At 36.9% G+C, this 14,187-nt stretch overlaps 1 protein-coding gene across 1 annotated transcript in view; it reads right to left on the minus strand.

Annotated features, from left to right (window-relative positions):
* Positions 1-14,187, minus strand: part of LOC150110080 (uncharacterized) — a 143,474-nt gene that overhangs the window by 111,423 nt on the left and 17,864 nt on the right. Inside the window, exon 2 of the mRNA XM_090407740.1 lies at positions 4,860-5,024. Coding sequence (XP_090263866.1) covers positions 4,860-5,024 — 165 coding nt within the window. The remainder of the gene's footprint in view (positions 1-4,859; positions 5,025-14,187) is intronic.

Here is a 14,187-nt window from a genome sequence, read left to right on the forward strand (position 1 = left end):
TCTTCAGTGGGTAGCGGCCCTTCCCTTAATGCATAACATTAGACATATCCGCAAGGAGATGGGTTTTGCATTATAGGAGATACTGAGACAGGAGTGTTGGTAGCTTGCTCCACCTTTGCAACGAGTTGCCCTGGTGTTGTACCACCTTACCCCAGTCCTGAAGATACTTCAGGTGCAAACTTTGTTTGCTCACACTTGGATAAGGGATTAAACTAAATTTATTATACTCTAACCAAGTGAAAAATAAACTTTCAACATCTTTCTCTAAATTCAGAGTAATTTATTAAAAAAGGGTGGCACACCATTTGGCAACTCCTATAGGTAGAGATGACCTGCTAATGCTTCTGCCTGGTATCTCAACTTGGGCCTGGCTCCCACTGAAGAGACCTCAATAAAGGTCAAAACTGGTCTGGGTAGTGGCCCTTCCCTTAATGCATAACATTAGACATATCCGCAAGGAGATGTGTTTTGCATTATAGGAGATACTGAGACAAGAGTGTTGGTAGCTTGCTCCACCTTTGCAATGAGTTGGCCTGGTGTTGTACCACCTTATCCCAGTCCTGAAGATACTTCAGGTGCAAACTTTGTTTGCTCACACTTGGATAAGGGATTAAACTAAATTTTTTATATAATAGGGTTAAATTAATTAGTTCAGGTAACAATACCCTCTACTGACCAATGGCTACAATTCCTATCATATCCAAAAAATATTAAAACCCCCAACCCACACACACACCCTCTCTCTCTCTCTGTCCCTCCCTCTCCAGAACAGAGACTACACCAACGCTATCACTATTCTATATATCCAAGGCATGTCCAAAAAACTACAACCACCTACAGACCATATAAAAAATTAGCATCCCTTATCCACTCCACCAAAGACTATGTTAGAAAAAAAGCCATTCTACTCCATTGCAGCAAATATAAATTCAAAAGACTTTTCTTTTAATCTGCTTCTGCCTTATGAAACTATCCTAACCTCAACAAATTTGGCTGCATGAAACTACCGCAAAATTTGGAAGCTCTTATCCTCCACACTTTAGTCCAACAGCTAAGGATGCTCATTTTAGCCCAGTAGAGGGCACTATTTAGGACCCTAGGCTAGGCCTACTCTCAGTTGACATGCTTCATCTTCATTACTTAGTGTAGTTCCTGCATGAACATATCTTATGCTTTTTATTCCCTAATGATGACAATTTGACTTTGCCGAAATATTGGAAGTATTAATTAAATTTATTGTAGTTCAGTTTTAATGCTAAAGGGATAGCGCAGGTTCAAGGTTTAGAGGTACAGGAGCAGAGTGCGTTTAAAATACTGAGTACTCTGGATATCAGTAAAGCTGTTGGACTGGATGGTATTTCACCACAAGTTTTGAGAGAATGTGCTAGGGAACTGACAGTGCCTTTGACCTGGCTTTTTAATGAAAGTCTGGCTGCGGGAAAGGTGCCCATGGAATGGAAGGAAGGTAAGATAGTGCCATTGCATAAGGACAGTAGCAGACTGTCTGATTATAGGCCAGTTTGTGTGTCATCAGTAGTTAGAGATCTTGGAGAAAGTAGTGAAGGACTGTATATAGGATTGGGCAGATGAGGGTAATGTTATCTGTGAGAGTCAACATGGACTTGTAAAGGGGCACTCTTGTTTTAGCAATATACTAGCCTTTATGATAAAGTTACAAGAGCATTGAGGGAAAGGCATATACTGCCATTTTCTTAGACTTAGCGAAGGCATTTGACAGGGTGCCACATGATAAGCTGATATTTAAGTTGCAGCACATGGGTCTGGATGTCAGATTGGTCAACTGGATTCAGGATTGGCTGTCCGATAGGTATCAGAGAGTTGTGTATGGTGGAGCAGTTTCAAGGAAGCAGAGGGTTACAAGTGGGATCCCACAGGGCTCAGTACTGGAACCTATATTATTTAACCTTTATATCAATGACATTGTCAGCGGATTGCAAGGGGATATTCAGTTGTTTGCAGATGATGCAAAGCTGGCAGGATTATTAGTAATAGTGCAGATGCAGTGGCCCTGCAAGAGGATTTGAATAAGCTAGAGAGATAGGCAAATGAATGGGATGTGTCAGTTTAATGCAGCAAAATGTAAGATCTTGAGGTTTAGAAAACATCGATGGGACACTGCATTATCTATGGGAGGAGTTATACCAGAGGAAGTAGGGGGAGACAAGAGATCTGGGGTTGATGATTGATAGAAACCTGAAAATTAGGGGATATATTGCAAACGTGGTGAAGGTAACACAGAGGATTACTGCAATAATGAGAAGGATGTTGACCTGCAGAGATAAAACAGTTATCATTCCGTTGTATAAGACCCTGATCAGACCACACTTGGACTATTGTTCTCAGATTTGGTCCCCAGGATTTGAAGGGGATAAATTAACTGTGGAAAGGGTACAAAGGCAGATAAACAAAGATGGTTTCAGGATTGTACAATGATAGCTATGAGAATCGGCTGAGGGAATGTGTACTGCAGAGTTTGGTGGATAGAAGAAGGAGAGGTGATATGATTGAGACTTAAACTGTTGAGAGGTGGTTACAAGGTTGAAGCGAAAGAACTCCCCGATCTGGGGAGTTCTTTTTGCTTGGTTGAACAGTGGGAAGGAGTGATAACAAGAGGCCATCCCTGAAAGTTACGAAAGGAAACTGTGAGCAAGAGGATGACGAGTGGTTTCTTTGCATGGAGGGTGGTTGAACTATGGAATGCATTGCCTGATGGAGTGGTGAGAGCGAGAACGGTCAACGAGTTTAAGGAGTGGTATGATAGACTTTGTGTTTCTTAGGAAGGACCTCCCACAATGAGTCTTTTGACTCCATGGAGGCCTGAAAAATGATAATAATAATATAGTAGTTACATTGTAATTCCTTAAAAAAATATAACTATGAATGGTCAATGTATAAGCCTTACCACCAGACTTAGAATACAGAAGTGGGTTGAAATCAGAAGCAGTCTTTTTGATATTCAGCAAGAATTGATTTGTTAAAGGAAGGTTATGTTTTACTTATGTAAGTTGTGAAACATAACCTCCCTTTAACAAACATATGATGAATGTATTGAACAAGGGAGATGCATATACAGTGGAATACTTAGACTTTTGAGAGATTGCCATAGATAAAATTGGTACCTAAACTGGAACAGATGGGATTGGAGACTAGATTAATGAGTTGGATAGGTGAATGATTGCCATATAAGTATCAACAAGTTGTGTATAGATAGGGTTGCGGTATGCTAAAAGAAGAAAGTCACTAGTGGTGTGCTGCAGGAATCTGTTTGAGGACTATTGTTGTTTAACTTATATATTAATGATATTGGGACACGCTTAACTGGAGATATATAACTATTTGTAAATTATGTAAAAACTGGGGAGAAAGGAATTAAGCAGTTATGGACTTAAAGGAAGACTTGAATAGATTGTATGAGGAGCAAGTGAGTGTAACTATCAGTTTAATGTTGCAAAGTGTAAGGCTGAAATTTAGTAAGGCAACAATGTAATGCAAAGCATACACCTGGAAGACAAGAGACTTTGGAGTAGTGGTGATGGACAAGGATCTGAAGTTTACAGGTCACACTGGACAAGTTGTGAAGTAATCACATCAGAATATGGGAATGATGTGGAGAATCTTAATATGCAAAAATAAAGAGGTTCTGGTTTCATTGTATAAGGTCTTGATCAGGCCTCATATGGATTACATGCACAGATTTGGTCCCCTGTTTCATTGGTGATGAGAATATATTAGAAAAGGTCCAGAAAAGACTGACTTAGGTGGGAAAATGGTCTTTGGAATGTGGAATATTTAAGTAGATTGTAGGAATGCAATTTGCAAAGCCTCATGAATAGGAGAAGCAATATATGATTGAGAAGTCTAAATTGGTAAAGGATTATTGTCAGGTCAATGTGGAAGAAATTTTTCACAGAATGCAAAGAGAGGATAGAATAAGGAGCCATCCCTGAAAACTGTATAAGAAGGATATGACAAGGGAGTAAGGAGTAGGTTCTTTGCATAGTGAATAGTTGGCGAGGAGGAATGTATTGCCTGTTAATGTGATGAATGCAGATATAATGAATGAGTTTAAAGCATAGTTTGATGAGCTTTCTGTGTAACAGTGTGCACCTCCCATGATGAGTCTTCTGATATATTAATAATAGTAACTTACTAGTAAGAGTGATGCTGTGCAAAGTCCAGAAGACAGGTGAATAGTAGGCAGACAAGAAGCAAATGAATGATAGTTTTTTTTTTAATGGAATGGAGCATGTAAAGGAATTGATTGAATTATTTTGTCCATGACCAAATAATTTAACCCTTTACCCAAAATGAATGCAAAATGTCATTTGAAATTGAAATAATATTCATATATCACTGAATAACATGCATACGAAGCATTAAATATTTGATATATTTCATGCATATCAACCAGCTTGGTGGTTAATAACTCAAATGAAACAAAAATTAATACTGAAAAATAGCCGATTGCAATACTTTATATACATTAAACTCAATATAAGAATTATATTAGTTTTGATTCTTATTTTACAAAGTATAAACAAGCAAAATTTTACACATGAGGTATCTTCATAGCTAAGCTACTTGAATATAAATAGCAGATGACTTCATATCACATGATGATGCACAGCACAATCTTTTCACATAGAATGACATCAGTGGAAATCAGACTACAGGAAATATCGAGAGTAATCTTAATGGTAGTAGTAATATTTTTCTCTATACAAGTAGCAAAATGGTGTATTGCCACATAGTGTAAAATATAGGTTTTTCCTAAAACATGGAATACTCAAGATTTTTTTTAAATAAAAAAAAGAAATTTATGACACTATATTCCATACCTGAGTCCACGAATATACCACATGCGTCTTCCCTGATGTTCATGAAACACAGTGAGTTCATAATTAAAATATTCTTGATCAAGGGTGAATTCCACACTTTCACAAGTCTTGACTTCCCATGCAGGATTTTGTTGAAGCCACTGATTGGCTTTATCAATTAGTGTTCTGTAAATAATAAAATATCAATGAAATGTTTGTAATCTTCAACATTAATAGATAAGAGTCACGTGACACTGGGGAAACTCATAATTTTAATATCACAAACAATGATTTGGCTACAACTACTAATTTCACTGATTACCTGATAAAGAAATACACAATTTGACCACTAATAAACTACTCAAGACAGTCATGTCGATTATGTAAACAATCAGCATGCAAGTCACGTGGTCTTTTAGGATTATCAAAAAGCTCTTGTGACTTTATGGACAATACACACCATCACAAAGATAGAGCATGGGGTCAAAGGATGTGAGAGCTCCTTTAATTTGGCTGCTTATAATGGACAAAATTAGCAGAGTACTCTTTATGGGTGACTTAGGATTACTTTGATAAACTGTTTTTTGTGATATCAGAGTTGCACAATGATACTGACTCAAGTATTTCTTTATATTCCATAATGCATAATGTACTGAAAAAAGATAAATTGCACAATTAAGTATGAAAGTGAACTAGTGATAAAACATGAGAAAATTTTATTTTAATTATGATTTCAATAATGGAGAATGCAAGGAATAAGAAAAGTCTCACTATGTTACTGCTGATAGTGATGCTTTCTCACTGGTGCAGGACACTGGAGTGTACAGAGGATTTGAAATTGGAAGTGATCATGATTTAGTCTTGAGCAAGATAAAATTGAATTTCCTATTGAAAAGAAGAACATGTAAGAAAGTTTGAAAGTGAATAAAAGTTGAGCAGCTCTCAAATATGAACTGTAGACTAAAATAAACCAACATTATTCACGAAAAAATGAAACAGTTTGAGAACAGGAACCAAACCTTGGAGAGTTGGTGGCAAGACCTGAAGAAAACATCGACTGATTCGGCCAAAGAGGCATCTGGTGAGGTTGTCTACAAGGATAGAAAATTCAGAACTCTAGGGTGGACACTGAGGCAGTGAAGGAAAAGAAGAAAGCATATCAAAAGTTCCTGGGAAATAAGTCAGCTTGTGCTCCTAGAGAATACAGAGACAAATGTAAGAAAGCTAAACACTGTATAAAACTAGCTAAACAAAAGTCATGGGAAAACTTTGGTAAGAACATAGAAAATGAACATCAGAAAGGTAGCAAGATATTCTAGAGGTTGTTGAAAAACCTCAGAAATGAGCTTTTACAACAGGAGGAAACAGCTGTAAAAGTAATCAGACGATAAAGGTGACAGTCACATGAAAACTGGAGAAAAAGCTATCCTTAATGTATAGAGTATTTACTTTGAAAAATTGCTAAATGAAACAATAAGTGACAGCACAGTGGTAAAAAACACTCAACAGGCATGCAATCAGGAATACATATCCATACTTGAAGTAGAAAAAGCATCAAAAGCTTGAAATGTGGAAGGGCTGCTGGAGTAGACGATATTCGATCAGAAATGCTCAAGTATGGAGGTATAAAAGTCTTGCAGTGGCTGCAATGCATAGTTCAAAAGGCCTGAATAAAAGGATAAATTCCAGATGATTGGAGTAGAGCTCTCATAGTACCCATCCAATGCTTCTGCCTATTTTCATTGTACATTATCCTCTCTGTTATTCATTATCTATATGGATCACATTATGATATTATTAAACCTGATATCAAAATTGGAGATGTTAATGTCAGCTCTTTAATTTATGCAGATGATGTTATACTTTTAAATAAATCTAGTTCAATTCTCAAGGTTCCCTGGCTAAATTGAATAACTGTTGTAATGGATTTTGTGCAATGAAAATAGGCAGAAGCATTGAAAATATCAACTGCATTGTGAATGGAGAACCTATAGTACAAGTAAAATATTTCAGTTACCAAGGCACCATTTTTTGTGAAGATGGTAAATTAAATATGGAAATGTTGAAAGTTTATTTTTCACTAGGTTAGAATATAATAAATTTAGTTTAATCCTTTATCCCAGTGAGAGCAAACAAAATTGCACCTGAAAATATCTTCAGGACTGAATATAATGTTGTACTATCTTACCTTGGTAAGTAGTACAACACCAGGCAACTCATAACAAAGGTGGAGCAAGCTACCAACACTCCTATCCCAGTATCTCCCATAATGCAAAACACATCTCCTTGTGGATATGTATACTGTTATGCATTAAAGGATTGGCCACTACCTAGACTAGTTTCGACCTTTATTGAGGTCTCTTCAGTGGGAGCCAGGCCCAGAGTTGGAGATGCCAGGCAGAAGCAAGGTCATCTTTACCTATAGGAGTTGCCAAAAGGTTTGCCACCTTTTTTTTATTAAATTACTCTGGATTTGGAGAAAGATGTTGAAAGTTTATTTTTCATTAGGTCAGAATATAATAAATTTAGTTTAATCCTTTATCCCAGTGAGAGCAAACAAAGTTTTCGCTTGAAAATATCTTCAAGACTGAATATGTTGGCAGCTTGCTCCACCTTTGCTTCGAGTTGCCTGGTGTTGTACTACTTACCAAGGTAAGATAGTACAACACTATATTCAGTCCTGAAGATATTTTCAGGTGCAAACTTTGTTTGCTCTCACTGGGATAAAGGATTGAACTAAATTTATTATATTCTAACCTAGTGTAAAATAAACTTTCAACATCTTTCTCCAAATCCAGAGTAATTTAATAAAAAAAGGTGGCAAACCTTTTGGCAACTCCTATAGGTAAAGATGACCTTGCTACTGCTTCTGCCTGGTATCTCCAACTCTGGGCCTGGCTCCCACTGAAGAGACGTCAATAAATGTCGAAACTAGTCTGAGTAGTGGCCAATCCCTTAATGCATAACATTAGACATATCCGCAAGGAGATGTGTTTTGCATTATGGGAAATACTGGGATAGGAGTGTTGGTAGTTTGCTCCACCTTTGCTACGAGTTGCCTGGTGTTGTACTACTTACCAAGGTAAGATAGTACAACACTATATTCAGCCCTGAAGATATTTTCAGGTGCAAACTTTGTTTGCTATCACTGGGATAAAGGATTAAACTAAATTTATTATAAATATGGAAATAAACAACAGAATCCACAAAGCTGGTATGGTAGGAAGTCAACTGAATAAATTTATATGGAATAAGAGAGAGTAATTAGTCAAAACATTAAATTAGCTATATAGAAGGCAGTGTTCAAACCAAATTTAACTTATGGATCTGAGAGCTGGTTTAGAAATAAAACACTTCACCAAAGACTAGAGATCACAGATATGAGTCGTAAGAAAGATTAGGGGCATGAACACATGGTATCAGTGGCAATATCATATTAAAAATGATGATATTAGGAAAGAACTTGCCATTGCTAGCAGCCAGAATGCACTAGCAGAGCTAATCTCAGGTAGTATGGTCACTTAAACAGAATGGGAGAGGAAAGATTAGCAAAGCAAGTGTTATCTGTCAGGTTGGCAGGAAAAAGACCCAGAGGAAGACCAAAATGTAGGTGGATTGATACAGTAAAAAGTGCCTTAGAAGATAGAAATATAAGATCTGGCAGTATTGGAGCCTTGACAGGTAAGAGATTGATTTGGAGGAAAATTGTAGATTGGAAGTTAGTAATGATGTAAATTTTTCATGTAGTATTATCATATCCTGTATGCCCTTTGAGGGTACATGTCAGGAATTTGATAATGATGATTTCGATAATTATAAAAATTATCTTGATCAAATCTTATTTACATATGCAGTTGTTTGTAACCAAATAAGATCAGAATACAGAATAAACTGAATATCTGTTATGATTTTTTTTCTCTTGCTTTATAGCACTGTTATTTTAACTAGTCTTTCTGATATTTTTATTTATTTATTTGAAGGGAGTTATAAGAAGTAATACTACTCATTCATATTATAATAATAATTACTATACAGAAGGAGATCCACAAAATGCTCTTGATATCAACGATATTCTTAATATCAAACTTGCACATTACACCGGAAGATATGACAAAATATAAGTATTCTAAACAGCATTTTCTTAACAACGAATTAGACTGTAAGGCTAACTGCAAGTTGGAACCTTAACTTTTTCCAAAGTAAGCATTTGTAGTATTCACCCTTTTCTCTTCTCCAAGAAATGGAAAATTACTACAACCATGTAATTTCACTTATTGACAATTCATCAGGGGAATAGTTAAGGTGATTTCTCATTCACTGAAAGCTCTTGGTCTTTCTGCAGATAATCAGATGTGTTATACAAACTGATTACTTCCATTATAAACTTACATTAATTCTTTGAAAGGATTAATTCTTTAGCCCAATGGATTGGTAATATAATGCAGAATACATAACCTCTTCCTATTAAATTCAATTCCTATCTTGTTGACAGTGCAGCCTCCTTCCATGCTCTGCCTATCATGGAAAGCATTGCTATTATAAAGTATATTTTCTCTAGTTAGAGAAAAACCAGGTAGATTTCTTGGTCATAAGTGTTCATCATGCAGTGAATCATCACCCCATCACTTTGTTCACTGGAGTTCCACCTTAGATCATCTCATGTAATTTTATTATTATTATTTTCTTGGGTACTGCAAAAGCGTCACAGACTCATCATGGGAGCTCCGTATTAACCATTATTTACATAATAACTATCATACTTCTCCTTGAACTCATTCACAACTATCTCTGGCAAACTCATTTCACACATTTATCACCCTCAAGCAAAAAAAAAGTAGTCCTTACATCCTTGCTTACCACACTCCTACATGATTTCCCATCGGTGACCCCAAGTTCATTCACTTCCTACCATATTATTTATATTATTTTATAAGGGTATCTTCATGGAGTCAAAAGACTCATCAAAAGAGACCCACACTAGCCTTCATACACATTACGTATTATATCTCTTCTTAAACTAATTTATTATCAGGGCACTCAATTAATTCTGGCAATCCATTCCACTCATTCATCACTCTCCAAACAAAAAATCTGGTCTGCACACCCTTACTAACCAATCTTACGCAACTTCCAGAGGTGATCCCATAGATCTCTCTCTCTCTCTAATCATCATATATTTAAAATTTTCCTAGTTCAATCTTACAGAACCTCTTAAGAAGTTTCTATCATGTCCTCTCTTTTCTGTCTATTGACTAAGCCTTGCAACCCACACTCCTTCAACCTCTCATAGGGAGCATTTCAGAGGCCTGTCACCAGCTTGGTCACGTGTCTCTGTATTCTCTACCACCTCCTGATCCCAAGAAATCCAGGTGACCTAACATGTGCACAGTAGTCACAATGCTGCCAAATCATAGCCTTATAAGGAGGGATAATAACTTCTCTATCTTTACTTGTTAGTGTTTTTCAACATCCAAGTAATCCTATGAGCTATTTTGTCAACTTCTGCAATGTTTTCTGACCTTCAATCCTTTCAGATCCTGCAGGAATCTACACCACCTTTATCAACTACTGTCCTCTCCAGTTATGCATCATCAGCAACAATTGAATATCCCACTACCCTTAAATCTTCCCCTGTATCATTAATATACATGTAATTGCAGGAGGGGGGGGGGGGTCTGCTGCATCAATCCTATAAAACTCTTTTAATAACTTACACATTTTTATCATATCCTTCATGTTGGAGGTTTAATGGAATATTATCAGCACTGAGAAAGGATTAAAACAAATTTTAATGCTTTCAATATTTCATCTCAGTCACAGACACATCTTCATGGATTACAAAATACTTTTTGTAACAACACACACAAATACAATACAACAGTGAGTGAAACTAAGTCCAATCTAGGTGGTGCGCCCTCTATGGGTGTTTGCAGGTGGCCTAGGACGTAAAGAGGGATCTCTGATAATTAAAGTTTCCCAAATTTTGGGAAGTTTTATGCAACCGTATCAAAGATCCCTCTTTACATCCTAGGCCACCTGCAAATGCCATCAGAGGGCACACTACCTAGATAGGACTTTAGTTTCACTCACTGTTGTATTGTATTTGTGTGTGTTGTTATAAAAAGTATTTTGTAATCCCTGAAGATGTCTCTGTGACAGACAAAATATTGGACGCATTAAAATTTGTTTTAATCCTTTCTCAGTGGTGATAATATTCCATTAAACCTCCAACATGAATTCTTCACAACACTTAAACCTCAACACACGGATTCTATCATATCCTCTTTTTTCCATCTAACAACCAGCTTTTGTAACTCACAGACTTGTGCATTACAAAAGCAGATTGTTAGATGAAAAAATGTCAGATTTCCCTACCACTGCTAGAGTATCCCTGGAGATTCTAGCAGGTGGTGGAGAAATGTGACAAAAGAAAGACCATCTGCCATGACTCATAGTAAATGATAAGAGAGGAAATTACACTCCAGCTACAAAAAGTGGATAGCAGATCACAAAATAGTAATTTATTTTAGACTTTTGTGCCATCTAAAATATTATCAAGAAAATCCAAAGATAAATCATTTTAGCTATCTAAGATATTAATCTATGGTTGTTAAATATGGTCAACAACAAAGAAAGATAATAGAAAACTTGAAAGAAAAGTAGTGAGAAAAAGGTTTTAAACATCTTACAATCAAAATACTGCCTGTATGAATGAAAACATAATGAGGAACTATGGAATCTGTTTCAAAGACCTAACATCTTATCATATATAAGAAGTAAAAGAACTGAATGGTTTGGTCACGTCTGGAGATCAGACGAGCAGTTAATCAAACAGGTACTTACAAATAAAACTGACAAGAAAAGATCCATAAGAGAATCTCAAACACAATGGATGGATGTGGTAATGAAAGACTTAAGACAGCTGGTTGAATACTTTACACCAAATGCCACTTATGACAGAGAGAAAGTGATTGATCTTAATGGTCCATTAAGCTGTTGAAGAAGTAGAAGACTTTTGTGTCAGACCAGATCAAATGCTTAGGAAATGTCTAGAGAGACCACACGGGTGTCATCAAATCCTTCCATAATGTGTGTTCAGAGATAGGTAATGTTGGCAAGATGGATCAAGAGTGATAGAACTAATATTGGTAGTCTGCAATTAATTGGTGAGCTCCCAAGGTGATAAAAGAGTTGACTGTTGTTGTTGATTTTCTTCATTATTTTCCATAGAACTGAGGTGAGTGCAATGAGATGACAGTTGGACTGGCTTTTATCTCCTTTCCTTTGGATGGATTGAATTTAAGCTTGTTTTCATGCTGTAGATGCTGGATGAGCATGAAAGATTCTGAAGACAATATACGATGGGGGGGGGGGGTAAATGTGGAATAAAAGTTTTAAGCACAATTCTAAGATACTATAAAGATCAGAAGACTTATTGGTATTCAAGGATATACCCCCCCCCCAAATATCTATACCACATATGACTCTCCAAACAACCACTTACTGGAAGTAAAGTTAACTAAATTCTAGACACAACCAAGCAGTGCTAGTAACAGGAGACCCGAACACCGAGCATACAGCTTGGAACAGCAGAACTATGCACTGAAATGGAAGAATCCATAATGACTTTGTTGCTGAGAGGAACACTATGATTCTAGGACCTCCAGAACACGCATACTAAGGCAGGACTTTCTGATGTCCTCGACATAGCAATACTATAAACTATCACACAGTGAAATCAAATAAGTGTGATGGACAACCTCAGCTCTGACTGAAACCCAGTTTTTTTCTCCAGCTGGGCTCTCACACACAACACAGATTGGCTCCCAAGTGTTAATTGGACAAACTGACTACTCTATATGAATCTATTAGTCTAGTTGCAACAAATGACTCAAAGGAAAAAAATCAGCAACTCAATTTCGAGTTTAGAAAAGCATACCAAACAAATCCGTTAACAGCTGCCACTATGCATATCTAACTGATTTTGGATGAGATTAAAAGCCTCATCTGTGAAAAGAACAGAGCCAGGCACCAGTACAACAGAATGCTAGTCCCAGAACAAAAAGTGCTCATAGCTCTGAATGAAATTCGATATTTATTTAAAAACTCAAAATCAACATGGGAAACAAAACTTCAGTCTAAAACTTTAAACACAGAAAACTAGAAGCTCTGGAAAAGGACTAAAGCTCCATAAATCCACCAAGTCATGAACTGGTCTAGTTTACCACAATGCAAATAAAGTTGAAGCTTACGTGACCAGCTTAGAGAAGCAGTGTAGTCCAAATTACACCCATGATCTAGACCTTCAGCAAAGTAGGAGTGAATGTGCGTAGAAAATGTAAGGAAAACGAGGAATTAAAGTGTATTTCAGGTCGTGAGTGTGATATTTTTGTCAAACTTCAGAATGAAGAAAATAGTGATATGACAAGAAATGGCAAGGTTGTACCAGAGAACTGTGAGGGCGTGAATGTAGAAAGTGTAAATGATGGTATTAATACAGAGCAAATTAATGGTTTAACAGAAAATAAAAAAGATGAGATAGATGCTATGAGTGAGATCGCGTTGTTGAGCAGAGCGATACAAAGAGCAAAGTGGCAACTAGAGTGTATGAACAAAAGTCTACTGAGTGTACCAGCCAATAATAAAAAGTATGACAGGAAAAGGAGTATGAGTGTGAACTTAAACAAAATGAAGGAGAGAGTGCTGTATGGAGATTCGCTAGTACGAGGCGTGTTAGTAGAGGATTTGACAAAATTGTACCAACCTGGTGCGACCATCAAGGACGTAACTGAGTCTATTAGAGAGCAAAAGGAAAGGGTGAAATATTGGGTGCTGCTATAGACCAGGTGATGGAAAAGATGGTGAAGATAGTATACACAAGCAAATAGAAGAAATGAGTGGAAGGAGGGTAATTATTATGGGAGATTTCAACTATGGTCGCATTGATTGGAGTGAGGAGAGGACACACGGGAGGAAGGAAGGAATTGGATTTTATGCGGTTATTAAGGGATGACTATCTGCAACAGCATGTAAAGGAAAATACTAGGGGTCAGAGAGTGCTTGACCTAGTAACTGCATCTGAGGATTTGGTTGTAACAAATATGACCACATTGCCACCAATGGTGAGAGTGATCATAGGGTCTTGACTTGGGAGGTGGCTAAAGGTATGGAATTTACAGTTAAGACAGGTACATGTGGAATTATCGGGCTGGTAAGTATGACAAGCTTAGGAGTTCGATTAGTTCAGTGCCATGGAATGTACAACTGCAAGGGCTAGAAGTTGATAGTGCATGGGAGCCAGTTATGAAGTGTTTGCATGAAGCAATGGCTGACTGTATACCTAGAGTCC

Source organism: Typopeltis vanoorti, chromosome 1 (assembly GCF_054136105.1).
Source record: "Typopeltis vanoorti isolate ZY-2024b chromosome 1, IOZ_Tvanoo_1.0, whole genome shotgun sequence".
NCBI lineage: Eukaryota > Metazoa > Arthropoda > Arachnida > Uropygi > Thelyphonidae > Typopeltis > Typopeltis vanoorti.